Source organism: Hippoglossus hippoglossus, chromosome 14, assembly GCF_009819705.1.
Source record: "Hippoglossus hippoglossus isolate fHipHip1 chromosome 14, fHipHip1.pri, whole genome shotgun sequence".
Taxonomy (NCBI): domain Eukaryota; kingdom Metazoa; phylum Chordata; class Actinopteri; order Pleuronectiformes; family Pleuronectidae; genus Hippoglossus; species Hippoglossus hippoglossus.
Genome location: NC_047164.1, coordinates 5,211,890 through 5,234,753, shown reverse-complemented (window position 1 = coordinate 5,234,753; position 22,864 = coordinate 5,211,890). Strand labels below are relative to the sequence as shown.

General features: G+C 43.6%; 1 protein-coding gene across 11 annotated transcripts; it reads left to right on the top strand.

Annotated features, from left to right (window-relative positions):
- Positions 1–164: 164 nt before the first annotated feature.
- synj1 (synaptojanin 1) lies at positions 165–22,654 on the top strand. 11 transcript variants are annotated; one of them, XM_034605846.1, is made up of 32 exons: positions 198–297; positions 1,410–1,567; positions 1,712–1,798; positions 2,129–2,396; positions 2,660–2,885; positions 3,898–3,981; positions 7,215–7,276; positions 8,751–8,847; positions 9,773–9,948; positions 10,025–10,106; positions 10,220–10,372; positions 11,083–11,239; positions 11,636–11,659; positions 12,146–12,337; positions 12,791–12,875; positions 13,236–13,376; positions 13,462–13,654; positions 13,981–14,139; positions 14,360–14,516; positions 14,667–14,793; positions 14,933–15,145; positions 15,228–15,306; positions 15,473–15,638; positions 15,739–15,918; positions 16,419–16,547; positions 16,740–16,778; positions 18,473–18,514; positions 19,256–19,302; positions 19,410–19,599; positions 19,682–19,983; positions 20,203–20,226; positions 21,506–22,654. In XM_034605846.1, the coding sequence occupies exons 2-31, from the start codon at positions 1,444–1,446 to the stop codon at positions 20,221–20,223; spliced, it is 4,002 nt and encodes a 1,333-aa protein (XP_034461737.1). In that variant the 5' UTR covers positions 198–297; positions 1,410–1,443; the 3' UTR covers positions 20,224–20,226; positions 21,506–22,654. The 11 variants fall into 11 exon arrangements, with proteins under 11 accessions (XP_034461727.1, XP_034461737.1, XP_034461736.1 ...); XM_034605845.1 differs by having other exon boundaries at positions 11,074–11,239; XM_034605836.1 differs by lacking the exon at positions 20,203–20,226 and having other exon boundaries at positions 165–228; positions 11,074–11,239.
- Positions 22,655–22,864: the final 210 nt, after the last annotated feature.

Below are 22,864 nucleotides of genomic sequence, written 5' to 3'. Positions count from 1 at the left end.
GATTATTCTTTCTTCTGCTCCTTTTCATTCAAGATTTGAAATATGTGGTGTTTGCATTTGAATTGTTTTGTCTGGTCCATGAATGAAACAAACTTATAAATAAATAAATATTACGGTAACGTCAGGTGGGCGTGCCTTGCGTCGGAATGTACCATTAGGCCCCAGCACACCGGGAGGGATTTTGTTGTGACAGCGGCGGAGTCACAACCAACCCGGCGGGGGGAGACGGTAAGGAGGCGTCCATCATCTCCACCTTCCTGTGATTTAAACCCAACACGCAACTGTGCGATAAACCTGGTAAAAAAAACGCGTGCACGTGTTCATGTGTTTATAAATGTCCGCGTGTATTAGACGTATTCATCCCGGAACGTGAGGAGTTTATGTTCCCGGACGTGCAGGTTGGTACCGACCGTCAACACAAGCTAGCGAGCGTTAGCCGTCCCTGTGATTAACGTAGCTAGCTTAGCTAACGTTTTCCAGCTAACGTTAAATACACCGCAAGCTGCTTTCGCTGTGTCACCGGGTCGTCGTCGCAGCGGAGTGTCTCGTCTCTCTCCGCCCAGCGTCAGAGCCGGGCAGGCGGGTAGAAGGTGAGCGGGAGCTGCGGCGGGGGAAGTCGTGACTGTCGGTGCCAGGATGGATGATGTTCCCCGGCCTAAGGAACGTCCGTCGCCCGCTGAGCTCCAGCTGCTCACCTGCGATATTCACTTTTTTAAATTATTAAGATTCATTCGTGGTGTGCGTCGCGACTTCCGCAATCGAAATTGATTTCGCAATTTTTTTTTAGTTTTCTCTCACCCACCGTGTTGGGCCAGACGAAACTGATTTCCTATTAGCTGCACGATTCGTTATTATTCATTAAAACAAATGAAATAAAACCCCAAATGTGTAAACTGCAGTAAGAGTGATGTGCAAGTGAAGGGACTTTATTTTTGTATATCTTTGCATCTGATTAAAACTGTAATATCTTGAATATAAAGATAAATAAATTCATACTAGGCAATATCAAATCTAAATTTCAAACAACAACAATAACAATCATAATCATCACTATTATTATTAATAGGACAATAATAAAGCATTAATCCTATAGCAAATATCTAAACAAGGTTTAGTTCTTAAAATTGTTGTTTCTTTTGAGTTTTAAGATGTTTGAGCTTCAGATTTGTCTCTTTTTTTTGCTCTCGAGTGAAGTTTGTGGTTTTAAACTCTTTATGACAAACAACAAAACCTTTTAACAATGTTACTGCAATGATTATTGTTATGGTTTTATCGCCCAGCCCCATGACAACTCTATAAACACCCTATAATCACTTCTTTGGTCTCCTCCCCATCATGTTACAGATGTTGTGTCTGATTTGATTGTCTCCTGTCTGATCTGCTGTCGTTTATTGTTTTTTGGTTTCCAGGTCATAACATAGGTTTTTTCATCCTGAATCAACAATGGCTTTCAGCAAGGGATATCGCATTTACCACAAGCTGGACCCGCCCCCTTACAGTGTCCTAGTGGAAACAAGGACCAGGGAAGAATGTCTCATGTTTGAATCGGGGGCCGTCGCTGTTCTGTGTAAGGCATCTTGTCTGATTGTCATGTGTGATAAGATGTAACTCTGGTGTTATGATTAGGTCCCAGGTTTCATTTAGCTTCGACTTTCAGGAAGAACTCTACCGTGATTTTTCTAATAATGTGTCACTTTTGTTTACCTTTTAGCGGCAGCAGAGAAAGAGGCCATTAAAAGTACCTACAGCAAGATAGTTGACGCCTATGGAATCCTGGGCGTCCTCCGCCTAAACTTGGGTAAGCTGCAGAGTCATCTTCTCTATGTTTTGCCTCTTGTTGCCTCAGAAACGTTCTGGGTCTGGTCCCGGATTTGACCCCTAGGTTCATGTATGACTGCGAAGGCTTGTCACTGGTTACTCATAAGCTGTCCTCCACGTGACCTTGAAGTCTCTTGTTATCACAACATTGAAAAAGCTGTGTGAAAGATTAAAGCTCATAGTCTCATAGATGGCTGAGATTTGACTGGCCGGGGATTTTGTGAAAATCACTATTGTTTCTTGTCTTTAAGGTTTGATTGTATTTTTAATGCATTAGGGGTTAAACTGATGCTCCACCTTACTTCTGCAGGGGACTCCATGCTCCACAGTCTGGTGGTGGTGACAGGATGTAGCTCTGTGGGGAAGGTGCAGGACTCTGAGGTTTTCAGGGTCACACAGACAGACTTTATATCACTGAAGAATGATCCAGGAGACGAGGACCGGATCGCTGAGGTGCGAAAGGTCCTGAACTCAGGACACTTCTACTTTGCTTGGTCTTCCACTGGAGTCAGTTTGGACCTGAGTCTCAATGCACATCGCAGGATCCTAGAAGATACTACAGACAACCGCTTCTTTTGGTAAGCGCGTGAATTGATTAATGTTTCAGAGTAACAGTATTTTTGAGACGATCAGGCAAGCATTTGACTTGTAAAATACCAAAAGCTGTAGATATGAAAGAAATACTCGTTCTGCAATTTGCCCAGTCTTCCATTTGTGGTGAATTCTTCTGAAAGTGTGACGTGGGGGTTGTGGGATTTGCAGCTAAGGTGTGAAAATGAACAGTTCACACTGAATTTGTTTGTGTGTTTCACTGTTGATTTCTCTCTTTATGAATCAAAAGGAACCAGTCTCTTCACCTGCACCTGAAACATTACGGAGTAAACTGTGAGGACTGGCTGTTGAGGCTGATGTGCGGCGGTGTGGAGATCAGGACCATCTATGCAGGTCACAAACAGGCCAAGGCCTGCATCTTCTCCCGCCTCAGCTCAGAGCGAGCCGGCACGCGATTTAATGTCCGGGGAACAAACGACGATGGACAGGTCGCCAATTTTGTGGAGACTGAACAGGTGAATAAGACCTTGTACTGTTTTATTAGGTGTCTCTGGTGGTAATAAATCCCTTCGATGCAGCAGTGCCAATAGGTTTAGTAGATTATAGTTGGTATTTTCTTTGTTCATCCAGTGCCAATCAGAGCAGGACAAACAGAACACAGAGCAGGAGACAGTGACAAACACACTGAAAAGCTTCAGGCAGTTTAATGTTTACATAATGTATCGTATGCATTTGTTCATCGAGTCCCATGACCTTGGTTGATACACTCTATTTAAATACTGGTTATCTATTGACTGGTCAGGAGCAAATCTGGTGGATGTCTTGTGGGGAAACAGCCTCGCTCTAACAACGTGTACCATCACTGTAAATTAATTTTGTTTAGCAATTATAATTATAGGTGCATTGTCAACAATACCATCAGTCAGTATTTTTTTTTTAGCCTAAGACGTGTTTATGTGGCTATGAAAGCTCACATTTCTACTCTTTGTGGAAAATGACTAAATAAGTCACTCACATTTTCCCTTTTTGAAGTTCCTGTTTGAGCAAAGTAACAGGAAGCTGCAGGTGGGGTGCAGTAACTGAAACTACTACGATCACAATTCAGTGTAATATAGCACAACTCTCCAAAATTTGTGTTTTTAAATAACTACCACAGGTTCAGTGTCAATACTGAATAGAAAATTAACATTATAAGCTTCGCAACTGTGGCAGCTGTTGCAGGGTTTTTGTGTTGGATTGCATTGTTTTGTGAGGTGCTGAAGGTTGGTTAACCTTTGTGATGTGTTTTCTTCTCATAGAGGAATTCACATGTTGCCACTTCCCTATGGTTTTTAGTCTGCTGTCACTTTCTTTTTTCTTTGGTTAGGTGGTTAGTTGTGTTGGTTTCAAGATTCATATATTTTTATTACAAGCTATGTGGGGTTTTTTTGTATCCCAACTGTTCAAATTAGTGATTTCTTTTCTACGAAAAGATGTTTTGTCACGTCGTAAATAAACCTGACCCCTCTTTCCTTTTCTCTATCACAGGTTATTTTCCTGGATGACAGAGTGTCCTCCTTCATACAGATCCGTGGGTCCATTCCTCTTTTCTGGGAACAGCCAGGAATCCAGGTAATGAAAACAAAATCTGTTCCACATAGCCAGCCTTGGATTCTGATATATCAAGAAAATCATGAAACGCTTTAATGTCATATAGCTGAGACTCACTCTGTGTGCATAGTGTAAGTGTAAACACTGAACTCTGATGAAACCTGTGGAATTCCCTCAAACAAGGATAAAAAAAACAATAATTTCTAATTGCTAAGACAGTGTAATTACACTATGTTAACACATTTTGTCCATGCTGTGTTCAGAAAAAGTCCATTAAGGGTGTTTTGTTGCATCTGAATGAGAATCGGAACCTTAGTGGACCGGATGAAAACCCCCACCTGGTATAACCCTCTTTATTTGCTCTGTGTGGTGCTGGCGCTTTTTTACTGCGGATGGGTGTTGCTCTGTGCAATGCCAAAGAACAGGGATGAAAACTAAAGCTTGCCCATTGTGGTTTTTTATTCAGGTTCCATATGTAGTTCCTGTCCAGAAAATACCAATTTAGAGCTTTACAGTAAGAACTAGGATCATCCATTTACTGCACACACCATCACTGGGATTTTCTTTCTCCTGTCCTGACATTGCACAGACTGGTGGATTAGATCAGACGTGGGTTAAGGTTAATCATAGATATAGAGGTTTGTAAAGGGCATTTTTCTGTTTTCCTCAGCTCCCAGACTTCTTTGGTCAGGTGAGAGCCTGGTCTGAAAACATCCCCAAACCACTTCCCTTCACTGAGGCTATTAATGTTCCCCTGACAACTGGATAGGTGTAAACGCATAATAAGGATGGATGGAGATGTTCTATCATGTAGAGGAATAAGTCAAGGTCATATTAGTAACCTATTCAGTCCACAAGGACTTTGGTTTTGTTCAAACAAAGGGTAGCTGGTTTGGGGTTGTTTTCAGACCAACCTGTAGTCCTCCTGCTTTTACAACACTGTTGTAGCTCTTCTCCCCCTCTACCGACTGCTTGTAGGCTTACCTGCTCCTCGCCGTTCTCTCCAATTCATTCGCTGAGCAAGATAGTTTCCGATAGCTTGGATAGTTTTATCCAGAAGAGTCGTTGATCTTTAAACAGTTAGTGTAGATTACAAATACTAGTCTCTGAATCTTAACTGTATTTCTTTTGTGCAGTATTTTAAAACCCTGTTTGGAAAGATGTAAATCAATAAGCTGGTAGGATTGCCCACACTTAGAGTCCTGGTTGATGAATAAAATCTAATTATTTCTATGGTTGTTTTGGAGAAAATAAAACATCAGTGGAATATTTAATTGGTTGGAAATGAAAACTTGAGGCATCAGTCAGTCATTTACAGATTCAAGGACAAACCTTCAAATACATGGGTAATAAATACTAATATTATAGATCAATCAAAGTAAGATGGGGTGAAATATGTTGAGCTGGGGGGGGTTTTTTTGGTCTGAGGTGTACAGCTGTAACCTGAGTCCTTTCCGATGCCATCTCAGGAAGTTATTAAATATGCATCGACATGCATGACAGTACAGATGGGAAGGACTGACAAAATGGCAGAAGCATGGAGCTAATTGTTAAGCCGTGCCAAACATGGGCCTCGCCAGAATAGGCACACACAAACATTCAAGCAGATGAATACGAAGCAGAGGGAAATATAAGCGCACAGTGCAAAAATAACCAAAGACAGAAACCAGAGATTTGAGAAAGGAAAGTCAAGTCGGAGAAAAAGCCGACAGAGCCAGAATGGGGCAGGAGGGCTGTGGATTTCATTTAGCTGGTAATAGTCTGACAGGAAGAAAGGGTGATTTTAAATGATGGAGAAGATAAATCAAAGAAGGGAGGGTTGTCCACAAGCAGAGATGGGTGTGGAGGGAACGTTGTGAGTTTTTGGGAGATCTTCAGATGTCTTAAGCAGAAGCATTCCTTGCTGACATTTCATCAACACAGGGGTTAATAGCAGGTTTATGGCTCAACCTCTCACATGACACTGGTTGAACCAATGTGCAGGTTGCAGCTAAATCACAAAACAACCAGACTGGCAAAACATTTAAAGGTTAATAAGCACAAATTCATGCCCTAACAGTAATAAATGCAACCTAAAAGCAAGTTTTCATATTACGTAATACAGTTATTGTCTGAAATTCAATGCACGTTGAGACGATGATGACGTTGCAACCTGACGTCTGTTCAGTTTTTGTTTTGGCTGAATATTTCAACCCCCTGATGATATCTAGGTTTAGATAATTATTACATTTCTTGTTTCAATGTCCAAGTGTTTGCAGGGTTTATTGAAGCTTGATGCATCAAGGAGAAAAGTGATGAGCAATAAACAAGATAACAAATGTAATTCACAATCTGAAGGTTGCCTCAGGTGGGATGTATTTAAACCCAGATAGACTCTAATGGGAATAGACTGTAGGTTTATCGGATCACCTGCATATATGTTTTACATTTTTATAGTGTTTTAATACCTACATTTTACTTTAGATTACTTGTGTTCTGTTCCACATGTAACTAAGTGACCATTAGACACTGAGACACTGTTTACTCCTCGGCTGGTTGGTCACTGCATCTTATCTTCTGATGTCTTTGTTGAGCAGATGCAGGTCAGTGACATTGAGGGGGGGGCACAGAGACCTGGTATCAAACGGGTCCCTGTGTTAAATCAGTAAAGACCATAGTTGTGACAAGTTAAGTCAGTTAAGTTGAGTGTGGCCTGTGTGGAGAGGTGGTCTAGTACAACAAGACCTAATAAGGAAAAATACCTAAAGAAGTAAAAATCCCTTCACAGAGTAGGGAACAAGTAAGGACCTGCAGTGTGGAATGAGCTGGTTTCCTTTGGGCTTGTGTCCTGCTCAGTCTGTCAAGGTGCAGTCATGTGGTGTTTGTCCTGATTTAGTCAGTATACGATCAAAATAAGAGAATATGTAGGAGAATAAACCCTTGAAAGTTCTAATAAAGGTGTTGAAGAAGTATTTGAGTCAGAAGTATTGATCTCAGTGTCTTTATGTGTACGGACACTTCTCCCCATGCTGCCCCTGTGTCGCTGTTTTCCTTCCCCACACTTTCATACTTTATTTTGGACTCAACGGTCTCATTTCCGCTGTTAAAACGTTGTTTAAAACTTCAACTTCTATCGCAAATCCATTCTCCATCACCAGGTTTTCTGTCCATCTGCAAAATGTGTTTTCGTGCATCTTTCCACTTCTGATCTGTAACAACGGAGGACTTTGTGACTTGTCTCTTTTTTGTCTTTTGTGACTGCCCCCTCTCTGCAGGTCGGCTCTCATCGTGTCAAACTCTCAAGGGGATTTGAGGCTAATGCACCAGCGTTCGAAAGGTAATTAAAACATTCTGTGTCATATGTGGACACAACCGTGTGTGTGTGTGTGTGTGTGTGTGTGTGTGTGTGTGTGTGTGTGTGTGTGTGTGTGTGTGTGTGTGTGTGTGTGTGTGTGTGTGTGTGTGTGTGTGTGTGTGTGTGTGTGTGTGTGTGTGTGTGTGTGTGTGTGTGTGTGTGTGTGTGTGTGTGTGTCATTGTCCCCAGCTGCTTTATCTGGCCTCCAACTGAGCACCACTCCTTAGAAGAGCATAGCAGACACCATAATACTATGTTTGCTGCAGCCACTGCCCTAATTACAGCAGTGAAAAGCTCTCCAGACTCTTGAATGAGACAATGTTAATTGAAGTCTTGTCCTCAGAGACAGGTTTATTGCAGGGAACAGACAGGAAACATTGGGAGCCCTTGATTAGCTGTCGACCTGAGTAAATTGTCATTTATGTTTATTGCAGAAAGTTCCTTTTATAAAAGTTCTGGCCCACCTCTTGTGAAAGTCAAATTATTATTACAATGCATCTAATTGAAGGTTTGTGAGTTGTTTCTTTTATCAAATTTATTGAAATCCTCCTCATGTCCCGATAGCCATCAATAAAAAAAAGTCTTGTCTAGCCATCAATACAAATATTTGGAAGAAGCCTCACGTTACATTTGAGGATGCATCCCTTTAGCTCATCACGAATTTGCCCTCTCCCTGTCTACAGACCAGAGACTGTATATCTACAGACACATTACAGACGCAGGGTCAGCAGCAGAGAGTAATTAGTTTGATGGACTGCCACTGGGGCTTAAACCCAGGCCCTCTCCAGGGAAGATGATCACCCTAATCGCTGGGCCACACCCTGATAGCACCCTGCTTATCACCTTTCTGTAGCCGCTCTTATCAGCCTCGCAGTAACCACGCTGTCTGTTGCTGTCTAGCTTTGAAGAGACAGTTAGTGGTTGTTTGACAGCCAGACATCTTGGACTATAGAGGACGGTCTCTGCAGGGCTGAGCTCCGTGTTTCTGACACACTTTCTTTTGTTTCTTTAACATGTCAAGACAAGTCAGACCGTATCAAATCAATCATTTCTTCACACTTTGATGTAACAAGAGATGACACATCATTCCTGCTCCTAACAGATGTTAAAAAAGCAAGCCAACATCAGAGTGTTTCAGATCACTCAGTCAACATTTCTTACATGTCTCCTCGTTAAGCCTTTCTATACATACGTATCTACTGTATTTCAAACCAGTTATACCAGATTGAGTGGCACTATTTTCTTTTACGTACCCTTGCTTTGCACTATGCCACTTTCAGTTCTATCAGACCTGTAGCTTTACAAAACAAGTAAACCTGCGTCACTGCATTTTAAGCTGTTGTTGATGATTCAGAGATGTCTTGTGTGTACAGTATTTTTAAGCTTAAAATGGAAAAAAACATGTATTGGTTCACCACTTGCCTGTGCATATTATGGGATTGTGTTTGTTTTCCAGACACTTCACTGCACTGCGGAGGTTGTACGGTAAGCAGGTGATCATCAACCTGCTTGGGAGTAAGGAAGGAGAACACATGCTCAGTAAAGCGTTCCAGGTGAGAGGAGCCATTCTCTGACATGTACAGCTTCATCTAATTAACCTCCAACATGACCGAATCCGTCCACAACACACTGACGGCAAACAATGTGTGTCAGGACAGGCGCTCTTTGTAAACCCACACACTCGCAAACAGTGAGGAATTCGTTTGAGTAGGTGGACACTACGGCCCAAGACAGAATGTTGTTCTAATGCATTTTCCTGCAGAGGGAGTCCCTGGATCTAACGTATCAAACACTATCAAAGTTTTTCTTTTTCACTCCCTAGGGATCAGTTATCCCAAAAACATGAACTCACGTCAGGTCACATTTTCCTCTGTGGTCATAAAGTTGTCACAAAACACTTGCTGTTGAGATTCACAACCCCACTTTGTTGGGTAATACTGAAGAGTACATTTACTACTTAGTCACACATGTTGTCTCTCGTATAAGACACCGAAATAGATCTTGTGTAGCACTCAAGTTTCATTGTTGTTGTATTGTACAAAATACAATTAAAGTAAGAGCGTTGGTCCTGGTTGGTGCATAAAAGTTATAAATAACACATTGCACACATTATATCATGCAATTAAAATGACCTGAAACAAATAAGTACAATTAATAAATATAACATAGTCAGCAGATTTCAGAGTCCACAGTAGTTATTGCTGCACACTTCATAATGATTACATCACAGATAACAGATAGTTATGACTATCAGGAAGCAAAGTCAGATGTCAACAGCAGCTCATCTTAAAACATGACCTGCTAGTTCAAAGATTATTATCATAGATTTCCTTCAAATTCAAGTCACTGGTTTTGTAACAGTAAATTAAAATGTTGCTTCATGTAGAGGCAATGTATCGTGCACACACAACATGTTTGTGTAACATTGTTTGCTTTGAATTTGTTGGATTAAGTCCTCTTCCCGTCTTTCTTTTCCAGAGTCATCTAAAGGCGTCGGAACATGCGGGAGCGGTGAAGATGGTGAACTTTGACTACCACCAAAATGTGAAGGGAGGCAAAGCAGACAAACTTCACAGTGTCCTGAAACCCCACGTCAACAAGTTTGTAGACGAGTGCGGGTTCTTCTATTACTCTGGAGAGTCCGGCATCACAAGGTGAGGAAGAAATACAAACATATTATATGAAGTGTTTAGGGTTTGGGTTATTTTTAATTTCAACGTGTCTTTGCAGGACTCAGGGTGGGACCCTCAGGACCAACTGCCTGGACTGTCTGGACAGAACTAACAGTGTACAAGCCTATTTCGCCCTCGAGGTAGGAGTCTGCCTCTGAGCACTAAGATGTGGCATTTTCATTTCTTCAGTCAAAGTACATCGTCTTTTGTGAGGATGTTTTTCCATCTAACTCTCTGCTCCTCACAACCGCAGATGCTGCCGAAGCAGCTGGAGGAAATGAGTCTGACGGAGAAACCCCAGCTGGTGGCCCGGTTCCAGGAGGTGTTCAGGACCATGTGGTCGGTCAATGGAGATTCCGTCAGTAAGATCTATGCAGGCACCGGGGCTCTGGACGGGAAGGCCAAGGTACTACTTTCAATTCCAATGACTCATAATAACAACACTTTAAGCAGCATGTAGTGCACAGCAGGTTGTCTGGCTGCACTTGATGTAGGATTTCTACTATGTGAGCAGAAGTGAGTGCTTTTGTTTCTTAACTCTCGTGTGCTGTCTCTTTCTGCCGTCCTCTGGACCGTCCCACCTGTCTGGTAAGTTAACGAGTGCGTTGATGTCGTATTTGAGCTGTGGGTCTGTTTCTGGTGCATTATTGATTGCAGTGTCTGTGGGTTAAATGATGATGGGATGGGACAGTTGGAACCTCTTTTTATTTATAAATATACGCCTAAAAACCTGATTCTATTTCCCTTGAGGTATCAATGAGGTATGCAATCTATATTTACTGGGGAACTCTTAAGTGCTCCTTGGAGGCTCCTGTGATTTACATTTCATTCATCATTTTCTCACTGTGGTATCATTTGCTTGAACTGGCCACATCTCCTGTCCTGATTGGTTGAAACTGGAGGGATCATTTCAAATTAGTGCCATGTGGAATTGACTCAAATTGTGTTGCACATCGATCTCTGGCAGTTTTGATCCTTCGTGGTCGGTTCACGAGTATAAATGACTTGAATCTATTTTAGGTGTTTCTCATTCACATCAACTAAAGTATAATTAGAACAACTGTTTTTTAATTATTGTGTATGTGTGTGTCTGTGTGTGTTTTGTAGACTGGGAAGCTGAAAGACGGAGCTCGCTCTGTGACGAGGACCATCCAGAACAACTTCTTCGACAGTTCTAAGCAAGAGGCGATCGACATCCTGAGACTGGGCTCCACACTCAACAGTGATTTGGCGGATAAAGCTCGGGCCTTGCTCACCACTTCCAGTCTTTATGGTAATTCTTTCCTACATGTGTAGAATAACACATTATTTATAGGATTCAACAGACATTTGGCCAAAATCTACTTATAAGTAGTGTAACAAATGTTTTTTTGTAGCTTTTACATATTGTAATAGGAAAGAATATAATTTCCTTTTTGCTCCATGAAGGAAGAATCATTTTTTGAATATGTTGATGCGTGTCTGTAACCCTGTAAGCCACAAGCTGCTCTGTAAAACAGGAGGGTTTGTCTGTGGCACGTCAAGTGGGACGTGTAATCTCCATGTGCCGGCCCTCTGTCCCAGTTAGATTACTGCTGACCGACTGCTCTGCTAGCTTTATCTGTTCAAGCGCTGGTTTAACCCGCCCTTCTCTCCCTTCTCTCCCTCCTGCTCTTGCGCACAATCTTAGTCACTGAGCCCGTCTTACAATCAGGTATAGTAACTGAAAGACTGCCCCCGGTGGATGGATGTTTTCATCCTCTGTCACGCACTGTATTTGTCCTTCCATCTGTGTTTCCCTACTCATTATTGTTTATTCATTTATCAGTGGATGTTGGTAGTGGTTTAACACTCTGTCTTTTGTATTTTTATCAGATTCCTACAACAGTGAAAGAGGTTTACATTTCTTGTTGGGAAAATTTAGAGAGTGAAATAAACCATTACCAATGTTGATTATTTGATTTTTATCTGTACGTCGGTAAAGTAAAGATAAAATGTTGATAAGAATATTTATATTCCTCCTCCTGTGCCCCATTTCAGACCATTGTTTTCGACTTCCTCTCTTGTGTTTGGACCCTCTCCCATTGGTTTTGATTTGATGTTTTCCCATTTGTGTAGTTTCCTTGTGTGCCACCCTTCCGACAGACACACAAACACTCCACCACTTCACACTCTAATCGCACTCTCCTCCCATCTGCAGCCTCCCCAAGGGTATTGCTGGGAATGTGTCAGAACTACCATAAATACACAATGCCCAAGCAGATCCGGGTGTGTGTCGGCACCTGGAATGTGAACGGGGGTAAACAGTTTCGCAGCATTGCTTTCCGCAACCAGACGCTCAACGACTGGCTGCTTGATGCTCCAAAGAAGGCGGGGCATCCTGAGTTCCAGGGTACGTTGGTATTTAACTGCGTTTACTGTGGACAGGATGTGACATGGGGCAACTATAATGTGTTCAGTTAAAGACGCAGGGATGAATCTTCAGTTTGACTAGGAAATATTAATAGATACACTTCCATCTCAACATGAAGAAGTCTTAAAAAGAAACTTTGATATTTTATAACTGTGGTGTCAGATTTTTGTGTGCATATGTTTTACTTATTTCCTCCATTAGAGAGTAGAATATTTGCAGAAAAGCCGTTTTATTGGTTGGCCAATTAGCCTTTTACAGACATTGCTGTCAGCATGTTTGATTGCTGATATGTGCCAAACTTTAAAATCTTGTTTCACAGAATAAACAATACCAAAAAAAAAATGCTTTTATGTAAATTGAATTATGTTTATTTTCTTAATAGAAGTTCTATATATATGTGGTTCACATTTTGTGTATTTTTTCTCTTTACAGACAGCAAAGCCAACCCCATCGATATATTTGCCATCGGTTTTGAGGAAATGGTTGAACTGAATGCCGGCAACATCGTCAGTGCCAGGTATGTGTCCGAGATACCAGCCTGAAATAACCCAGACGTGATAATGCAATAGCTGATATGTTTCTCCTTTACAAACATAAAGTACACAAAGTATTTTTTCTATGCTCTAGCATAGTATAACTATATAAAAATATATTGCAGTAAATAAAAAGCCTGATGTCCATGGATGTGCAGTCTCAGTAGTGGTACTGTGGAGGTCTGATCAGACAAGACTAATATGACTTAACCCAGATGTGAATTCTTTTGATACTATATTTTGAAAAAGAACACCAAGGTTTTTGTAAAATCAGTGACGTTCTGTATTTTTTCTTGTATTATACTATTTCTACACTATAACACATGTTTCTGTTCTTGTCTCAGCACCACGAACCAGAAGCTGTGGGCAGCTGAGCTCCAAAAAAACATCTCACGGGACCACAAATACGTTCTACTGGCTTCAGAGCAGCTGGTGGGAGTGTGTCTGTTTGTTTTCATCCGCCCACAGCATGCGCCCTTCATCAGGTATGACCTCTACACGTTGTCTCGAGAAAGGTGTAGAATTCTACTGTTATCACAGGTGTAATAATACTTGTGATCCGTGTTCCAGGGATGTGGCCGTGGACACTGTAAAAACTGGAATGGGCGGAGCCACAGGCAATAAAGGTGGTGTTGCCATCCGCCTCCTCTTCCACACCACCAGCATCTGCTTTGTCTGCTCCCACTTCGCTGCTGGCCAATCACAGGTCAAGGAGAGGAATGACGACTACAGTGAGATCACGCGCAGACTCAGCTTTCCCATGGTAATAATAATATGAACTCATACATCAGCGGCCACAGACTCAAGTTCATACTGTCATTTTATTGATTGCCTGGAACTGATGTCATATTTGCAGACATGAACTATTCCAGTGTAGACAGAGGGGTGAAAGTCGAATTAGTTTTATACGATCCACCATCTTCCCTCCTGAAAGAGAGCATGCAAGCTCCAGGGCGCTGGAGTGTACAGAAGAAATAAAGCTAACAGAGAGAGAAGTGTTTAGTGTGTTAAACTGAAGTAAACATGGCTCGTAATAATCTTAACTGTTCATTCTCCTTTTTGCTTAACTGCATCTGTCTTGTCCCCCAGGGTCGTCTGCTGTACTCGCACGATTACGTGTTCTGGTGCGGAGACTTTAACTATCGCATCAGCCTGCCCAACGAGGAAGTGAAAGAACTCATCAAACAGCAGAGCTTGGAAGCCTTGACAGCTGGAGACCAGTTGTTGGATCAGAAGAATGCTGGTTTGGTATGGCCCGAAGAATACATGCATATTTACAGCACTACTGACTGTTAATGAAGTATCAACAGAAAACGTGTGATTTACTGTGATTTGAGATCTGTGAAACAAATGGTTTTATAGACCTTACAGCATTTAAAGGATTTATGTTTTATGTCTTAAAAAAAGCACAGTAGAAAAACACACATTTAAACTGAAGCTGATAATAAAATGCTCTTTTCTCCCGCAGGTCTTCCGAGGTTTTATCGAGGGAAAGTTAGATTTTGCTCCCACCTATAAGTATGACCTCTTCTCGGAAGATTATGACACTAGCGAGAAGTGCCGCACACCAGCCTGGACTGACCGTATACTCTGGAAGAGGAGGAAGTGGAACTTTGACAAAACGGGTGAGACACAGAGCCACTGTCACTCTCACTACGCTCTAACACCAGCATAAATGATCCTGCCTTCTTTGGTTCATCGCTCAAAACTAAAAACCACAGCACTAAAACTTCAGAATACTTAATCTGTAAATGTACTTCTTGCACTACTTGTAGCTGAGGAGATGAATATAGTTGGTGCAGCTTCTACATCTTGTGAGAATGAGGAGGATCCAGACAACCCTTGGAACCCCGGCACTCTGAAGTACTATGGCAGGGCTGAGCTGAAGACCTCAGACCACAGGTAACAACAGGATATTTATTTTTAGAGCTGACCAAGTTGTCTTTGTTTCATTTCTCTTTATGTCACATCTGTGTCAAGTGAAAACTCATATGAGCTAAAGCAAAGGTAACCACTTCCCTTCTGTGTCGTCTGGTTTCAGGCCTGTGGTGGCGATAATGGACGTGGACATCCTGGAGGTCGACCCAGATGCTCGGCACCAGGTTTACAAAGATGTCATTGCCATGCAGGGGCCTCCAGACGGAACCATCCTGGTGTCGCTCTGCACCTCCGGCCCTGACGACTACTTTGACGATACACTCATAGACGAGCTGCTGGACAAGTTTGCTCAGTTTGGAGAGGTCATCCTCATCAGGTGAGTCTGACTTCCTGACTCTGAAAGACGTATGTGACCATCATTATGTTGGACTACATTGATGGTGTCCTTGTTTGTGCAGGTTTGTCGAGGAGAAGATGTGGGTGACTTTCCTGGAAGGTTACTCTGCTCTCGCTGCTCTTTCGCTCAGTGCTTCCACTGTAAGTCATCACAACTGAATCTAAAATACTTCAAAGCTTTAAAGATGCTCCCCTGAGTCTTCACATTAAAAATATTGAATATGTACCCATCTCTATCTTTTGGTGGAAGACTGTTTAGTTAGATTTATGTCAAAGTAATTCTCTTTTGCCTACACCTCTTGGTTAGGTCCTTGGCAAAGTGATCGACATCCGTCTGAAGAGTTCAGGCTGGATCAAGAGTCTGGAGGAGGAGATGAGTGTGGAGAGGATCTGTGGAAGTATCCCCACCTCAGCTAGCTCCACTCTGCTGGCTGAGGACACGGACATGGGCGACGATGATTACGACATGGAGGGTGAGCAGCCGCATGTAATCTCAACCCCTATCCTCAGAAATGTAGACTGTGTATTCCTGTTTATGTTTATTAATTCCCGCCCTCTTGTCTCCTGCACCAGGTGATGTGGACGAGGAGGTGGAGGAGATCCTTCCCCAGCACCTACAGCCTGGAGCAGGCGCGGCAGGATCCTCGCCTCTGCCCTCCCCCCACAGCAGCCCCAGTCCCTCCCCGACCCACGGAGAACCATCGGCCCCCAGCAGACCCAGTCGTGCACAGCAACCCTCCCGACCATCGCAAGGTGAATAACACCTGAAATCAGGCGGCTAAAAGTGCAGACCAATCATATGTCCGGGTTGCGGTCTTGAATATAAACTGTAATTCTGCTCTGTTTGTGATGCATGGAAGCTGATTTAAGTCCATCGTCAGTGAGGAGAGGAAGTTCAGGTAATTCCACGTGTGTTTAGTGTTAGAAGCCTCGTAGTGTGTTTACTAGTTCAGTTTTAAACTGTGTGCAGTGTTAGCTTTATCTTTCCTTAAATCACAATTGTGCATGAGGGTGAAACCGGAGGATGACACGGTGTGAAGAAATGTTCTTTCTTTTTACTTTAATGGCATTAAGTCATGCACTTTTCAAGAGAAGTTGGAATGTAGTGGAAACGGTATAAAGGTTCTTTTGTGTATTGCGTGAATGTGGAAGTTCTCAAATTAGGCAATCGCACACACGTCTAGTTGTTCTCAGGTGAACCACTCCCTTTTCATGTGTAAACCTGCTTCTCTTTCATTGTTTTTTAATTCCAGGGCCTCCTGTTGACTTCCAGCCGGGTGCCCCCACATCTCTATGCCTGGAGCCCAAGCGTGCACCTCCCCCTCGTCCTAATGCACCTCCAGCCAGACCAGCACCCCCTCAACGTCCACCTCCACCTTCAGGTAAAGAGTCACCGTCAACCACTGTGTATACAGTTTATTAAAACCTAGTTTACTCCTCCAATGCTAATCAGAGCAAATTAATAACATCCTGAAATGGGGGTATTTCATTTTTCCTCATGGTACAGTGTGAGGTACTTTAGGCATGCGTTAACATTTTCACCTTTGTCCCACTGCTTCCACTCATTCCTGAAGGAGGCATGAGCCCTCTTCCAGTTAGGAAGAACTCTGGAGGTAAAGTCAGTGCTGTAGACCTGTGTGTTTATGTGCATTCAAAGTAGTGGCTGCTGTTTTCCATCTGCTGCTGCACACAGAGAAGCACATTGCATTAGTGCTGATTCAGCAAGCTGTCATTTCAGGCTGAGCAGCTTTTGTGTGTTGTGGGATTTCTGATTGGATGAAACACCCGATCTCTGTGTGCAAACTCTATATCCCACATGCAGAGCTGCATGCCGTCATATCCTGTAGGTGTCCCCTGAGTTTGTGAAACCTGACCTCGCATACGTATGACTGCTGACAGCTTCCTGGAGTATTTCAGACCACACTGCTTTTTTGTTTCTCGGCTGCATCATCATAGAAATAGTTCCTTTGCAACGATTGAATGATATTTTAACACACAGGCAGGAAAATGTATTTATTCACTGAAATATCAAAATGACGTGACCTTCTCCTACATCTGAATGTTTGTACACGCTGCTGCGTTCTCCTCGGGTTCCGCCTCAGCTTTTCAACTTGGTGAGTGTTAGATTAAGTGTGTGTTCATGAGTTTATGGTTCAGTTTATGGTTCAGAATCCAGCTCTGCTTGTGCATCACCTAATGAGTCACCTTTTTATCTTTCTGGAGATGGAAGTTGTAGATAAAATGTAGCTGGTCTTGTAGTGATATTAACTACAATACCTGTGGTGTGTATGTGAGTACTGTAAACTGTCCCTGACCAAGAGAGTGTTGCCCTTATGTGAATTTATTATATCTGACGGTAGCTGGTAGTTTTAGTTGTAGTAAAAGTTTTTTAGAGTAAGATCTGTTGGGGTTTTTGTTGTTTCTTGCTCTATTTTATTTTGAAAATACCGTTTCCCCTCTTTGACTTCAAGACTATGGCGAGTGTCCCAGCCCACTGCTCGGTAGGAGAGGCAGTGAAGGTAACTGGCTCGCTGGTGTTTGGTTTTTAAATGTCACCTGATCCCTGTAGTCTTACACCAAGTGATCGATGTTATTGATACCGTTTTAATATTGATGGTTCACTGCTGACTAGTTGTGCATCCTTGTCGGCCTCCTTAGTCGTGCGTGCGTGCGTGCGTGCGTGTGTGTGAGAGATGTGCTTAGTAGCCTGTAGAAAAACTAGATTATTTAAATGCAGAATAAGTTGGTAAGAGGTTAAAGGACCAGGGGGAACAAATTTACTTTCACAACTACTGTGCCACTGCAGGATATTCACATTTAATTTTCACTGGTAATTATAAAACCCTAACAAACAGGTGTCAGGTGCATTTTACCATTACAATCATTTGTATTTTGGTCAGAAAGCAAATATCAGGGCGGATATGCATCAAAACACTGCTTCTTTAATCACTTAGATAATTTAATTAGAGGTAACATTGTAAAAAAAAAACATGATACCTCATTCATACACACTGTCATTCTGGATGGGAAATTTATTTATTTATTCAATATAGTCTTGTCATAAACTTAAAAATGGTCTTAAAGTCAGCTGCACCTCAGTAATGCACTGGTTTAAATGAGGTGTGGGGGGGAGTCCTCAGGAAATAAATATTCAGATTCACAGCATCTCAGACTTCACCGCTCTGCTGCTTTATTACCACCATCTGCTGTTGTTAGTGCTTCTTGTAAAGTGTTGTCGTGGGGGAACGCCTGCATCCCCACTCTGTGTATGACAGTCATGTGGTTTGGTTTCCTTTGTGCTGCAAAGGACCAAAAAGCCCGGCTCTTCCTCGGCCCTCTGCTGCTGCAGGTGAGTTCCTCAAAGCCCGACGCAGCCTCACTTAGCACCAACGTACCACGTGAGGCAAAAGGGTTGTTACTCCATTATTTGTCCCATGAAAGCCAGTCGTTGTGAGGGGATGTGGGGTCTGTGATGACCCTGTGTTGTGTGTTCATGCCCCTGACACAAAATAAGCCAGTCTCAGGTTGGAGGATAAGGTTTGGTTGCGTAGCCTTTTGGTGACTTGGCCCGTCATCACCTGACCCATTTGCATGGTGTGTGTGTGTTTAGCTAAATCCCTTTGTCCCAGTAAAGAGTGTGTGTGTGTGGTTAACAGGGTTGACTTACATTTGGTGGCTGTTCGGTGAAGTGTGACACAGAATGAAGACATCTAAGCGGCGTGAGAACATGTTCACAGGCTCAAAGAGGAGTTCAGTTAGAGAACCGTAAAAGAGGAGTTGTGTGGTAGCAGTTGGCTCAAAGAACAAGGGCTGCCTCTCTCCCAGACCTTCTGCAGCTTAGGAATGACTTCAGTCATCATTAGTAATGAAGTCAGGCAAAAGGAATTTGGTCTGTTATAGGTTGGGGCTGTGGTTTTCAGTGGACTTCACGTGTGGTTTGCTATTTTTGGGGTATTTTTCAGTCTCCAGAATTTCCCATTTGTCTAAGCGCACCTGCTTTTCCTCAAGGCTCTCTCTGGGACTTGATAAATACTTAAGAGAGGGATTTTTGTGGCTAATGTCGCTGGTTTTTCTGTCTTAACTCTTTCAGCTCGAGGAGCAGCAGGAGCTCCTGCGCCTGGAGGTTTCCCCAGACCGGTGAGATTACAAATTGTTCCTTACAAAAGGATTGTAACTATTCCTGCCCTGATTTCTGCCCAACTTCTAAATGTCTTTCTATTTTTTATTCCCTCTTCCTCTTCCAGAATATCCCTCCTCGAGCCGGGGTGATCAGTATTCCCCCACAGTCTCGCCCACCGCATCCTTCTCACCCAGGAGCACCTAGACCGATACCAGAAATGCATCCTGGGGCCCCCCGACCCATCCCGGACACCCATCCTGGAGCCCCTCGACCTGTGACCGGTGTCCTGGAGAAACCCACTGACCTGCCTTTGGGTAATAGAAAAGATTATCCCTATGAGAATGTTAATTCATGTGGTGCAGTGAATTTAAACTCTTGCTCTGTTCCCTCCCTCAGGCCCTCCACTCTCAGGACCACTTCCTGCAGTGAGACCCCAGGCTCCATCAGAAATGCCGCCCCAACCTCCTGCCCCCTCAGTTCAGTCCCAGCTCCCACGACCGATCCAGCCCACACTTCAAGCTCCGCTCCTGCCGCAGCAGGCTGCAGCTCCCAAAGGAGGATTTCCTCCTGCTGCTGCTGCTGCCTCCCCTGCTGGGCCTCCGCAGGGTCTGGCCTCTCCCAAACCCCCACCACGTTCCCGCTCCTCTCACGTTCTGCCGCCTGATGACGCCAAGCCTGAGACGGCCCCAGCTGCACAGGTTAGTGACAACTTCCTTTTTATTCAATTATTAGAAGAAAAAGAAAGTTCCTGTTCAAATTCTGCTCCTTAGAGAAGATGTTTTCTGCTACATTATGATAATTGCAGGCGGTGGATTGTGACTGTTGAGCTTCTTTTCTGCCTCATCATGAGATGAGCTTGGTTGTGTGTCATTCTTCCTGCTTTTGTCTCTCTGATACGTTTGTCTCTCTCTCACAAGCCGGAGAAGCCCTCAGGGTGACAGGTACTTGATATTACAACCACCTCTTTCGTCTCATCCTCCATAGCACAACAGTCTCTGCTCTGATGTTAATACACCCAGTAACCTCCTCTTCCTCCTTCTCCTCCTTCTCCTCCTCCTCCTCCTCCTCCTCTCTCATTCTCGTGTTTGAATTTCATTCGTTTTTTACGTCTCGCACGTTATTTTAACCTGGATGTTTTTTAGTCTACAGCGTTGTTTTCTGTCAGGACCACGGAATGGGGCATTATTTGTTTTTGTTGGTCGACATTTCAAACCATAAATAACATGAAAGAAAAAAACGAAAACAGATGAAATGTGATGTCTGTTGTCGGCCATGTTTCCCTCACTCGTCCTTTCATATCTGCTCGCTGAGGTTCATGTGAGCAAATATGCAATGACCTCATGACTTGATTTGACATTTTGTTTAATTTGTATTATTTCACTCATTTGTATTAGAGTTAGTGTTTGTATGTGCACTGTGATTATATAAACCAGTTGTTAGTGAGGTTAACACAACACATGTTTAGAACTGTTTTGTAGTAGCCAGATTAAAGGCACCCTGCAGAGTTTTGGATCAGTGACAATGTGGATCAATGTCTTAAAGATCACGTCCTCGTTGTTTTTAGTCAAATCAAGGCTGCACTGTGTGTGGGTGACTCTGTGCACTTCACTGCTGACTGCAGAGGAAGATGATGCTGATGTGATGTGTGCACACAAGCCATAAAACACAAATAGAAAACACCCTAGATAAACAGCTGCACACATCCAATGAGTTGCAAAGCTAGACCTTCGTGTCCATTTGTCCATTGTGATCAAAAATCCCTCTTAAAGGGAACTATGTGACTTTCTCATGTGCCACCGATTGACATTTAACGTTAGTAATTGACCAAGACGTGCAGAAATGCACCATCAAAGAATAAGGGGGGGGGGGGGGGGGTGACCGCTCACCGATGTAAACATGAATATAAACAATTCAAATTTCTAAATAGTCATATACCTGCGTTCAGTTGAACAATAGAAATTGGACGATTGAGCCTTTTGCAGACATATCAGTGTGGAAACCTTTTATTTTACAGAATAAACAGAAAAGATCAGCCCCCAAAAATCTATCTCTAGTTTGAGGCACTGAATGTGATTTATTGTTTAAAAAAAAGCTCCACAGGGTTTCTTTAATCTCAGAGATAAACAATATGCATTATCAACATAGGTTAAGTTAGATTAGATTCTCCGATAATCTTTTTACAGTGTATTCGTAATGGTATTTTCTCTCTTTCCTGTCTAGACCAATGGACTGAATGGACTCCAAAACGAAGCACAATGGAAGCCTGACCCCTTCGAAACACTCCTCTCCTCCTCTTCCTCCTCCTCCTGGCACACCACCCAGTCCCTGACCAGAGGCTCCTCTCTGCGAGCTCCCCCCTCTGTTCCTCCATCTACATTCTCCTCCAGCACTCTCCCCTCATCCTTCTCCCTGCAGCCCTCTGCTCTGTCAGACCTGCAAGCGCTCGATTCATCCTCCTCTTCCTCGCTCTCCACCCCATCGCCACTTGCCTCCACCTTGCTCCCGCCTCCTCCGGCCCCGTCTCGCAGTCGCTCGCAGGAAACGCTGCGTGCCTCCCCCTGCCCCTTCCCGACTGAGTCGCTTCCTGCCCGACCCAGCAGCACCAATCCCTTCACAGGTCCGCTCACACAGCTACATCGCTCGCTCACCCCGGACTTCAGCGTCCAGCGTCCAGGCCCGGCATCAAACCCTCAGAGGCCCATGCTTGCTCTCACTCAGCCACTCATTCCCACTCGTTGTCCAGCAATGGTCCCTGCAGCTGCACCCGCCTCCCAGCTCCAGGGGACAATGTCCCTTTTTGCACCTTCATCCATGCTCAGTCCTGCACCCCCGGCTCCCTTCACCCCCGACCCATCTCCTGCTCCTGCCTTGCCTCTGGCACCACCCTCCTCCATCCCACCTACCATTGCCCCTCGCTTACAACCTCCTCCACCGGGAGGCAACCCAACCAAGCAGTGGGTCACTTTCGACGATGATTTGGGTTTCTCAACCGCGACAAAAACACCACACATCCCCGTCGTCCCTTCCAATTCCCTTCTGCCCCAAACTCAGACTCCTCGCTCTGTGTTCGACTCGGAGCCCGACTGGTTATCCACGGCCCCTTCGGCATTCCCGACCCTCCCTCCTCCCGTCTCTACCAGAACTGCAACTGCAAACCCCAAACTCCCAGAGGGTCCCAGTGACAGCTGCTTCTTCCCCGGGGAGTCGACAGAAAGATAGGATCCCCCTTAATATGTAAAGGGCATGTCCAGATATGTATAGACCAATGACAAAATGTGTATATGTTTGTGTGTATGTACAAAAGAGACAGTATTTAAGTAGTACAGACCATTCCCCTTCTTAAACACAGGAAAGGATTTATATCTCGAGCAGAATAATGAGACGCGTGTTCCAACTTTACCCCACAGATATTAGCTTGTTCCCTAATATTTACATTTATTTTAATATAAATCGTTCCGATGTTTATTTGTATCCATAGCAGCAGACGTGCCTGTGTCTACAGTATACAGTTAAACAAAGTATATCTATACGCACAAATCATTTGTGTAAGCACCTGTGCAATATCAAGACACGTCTCTG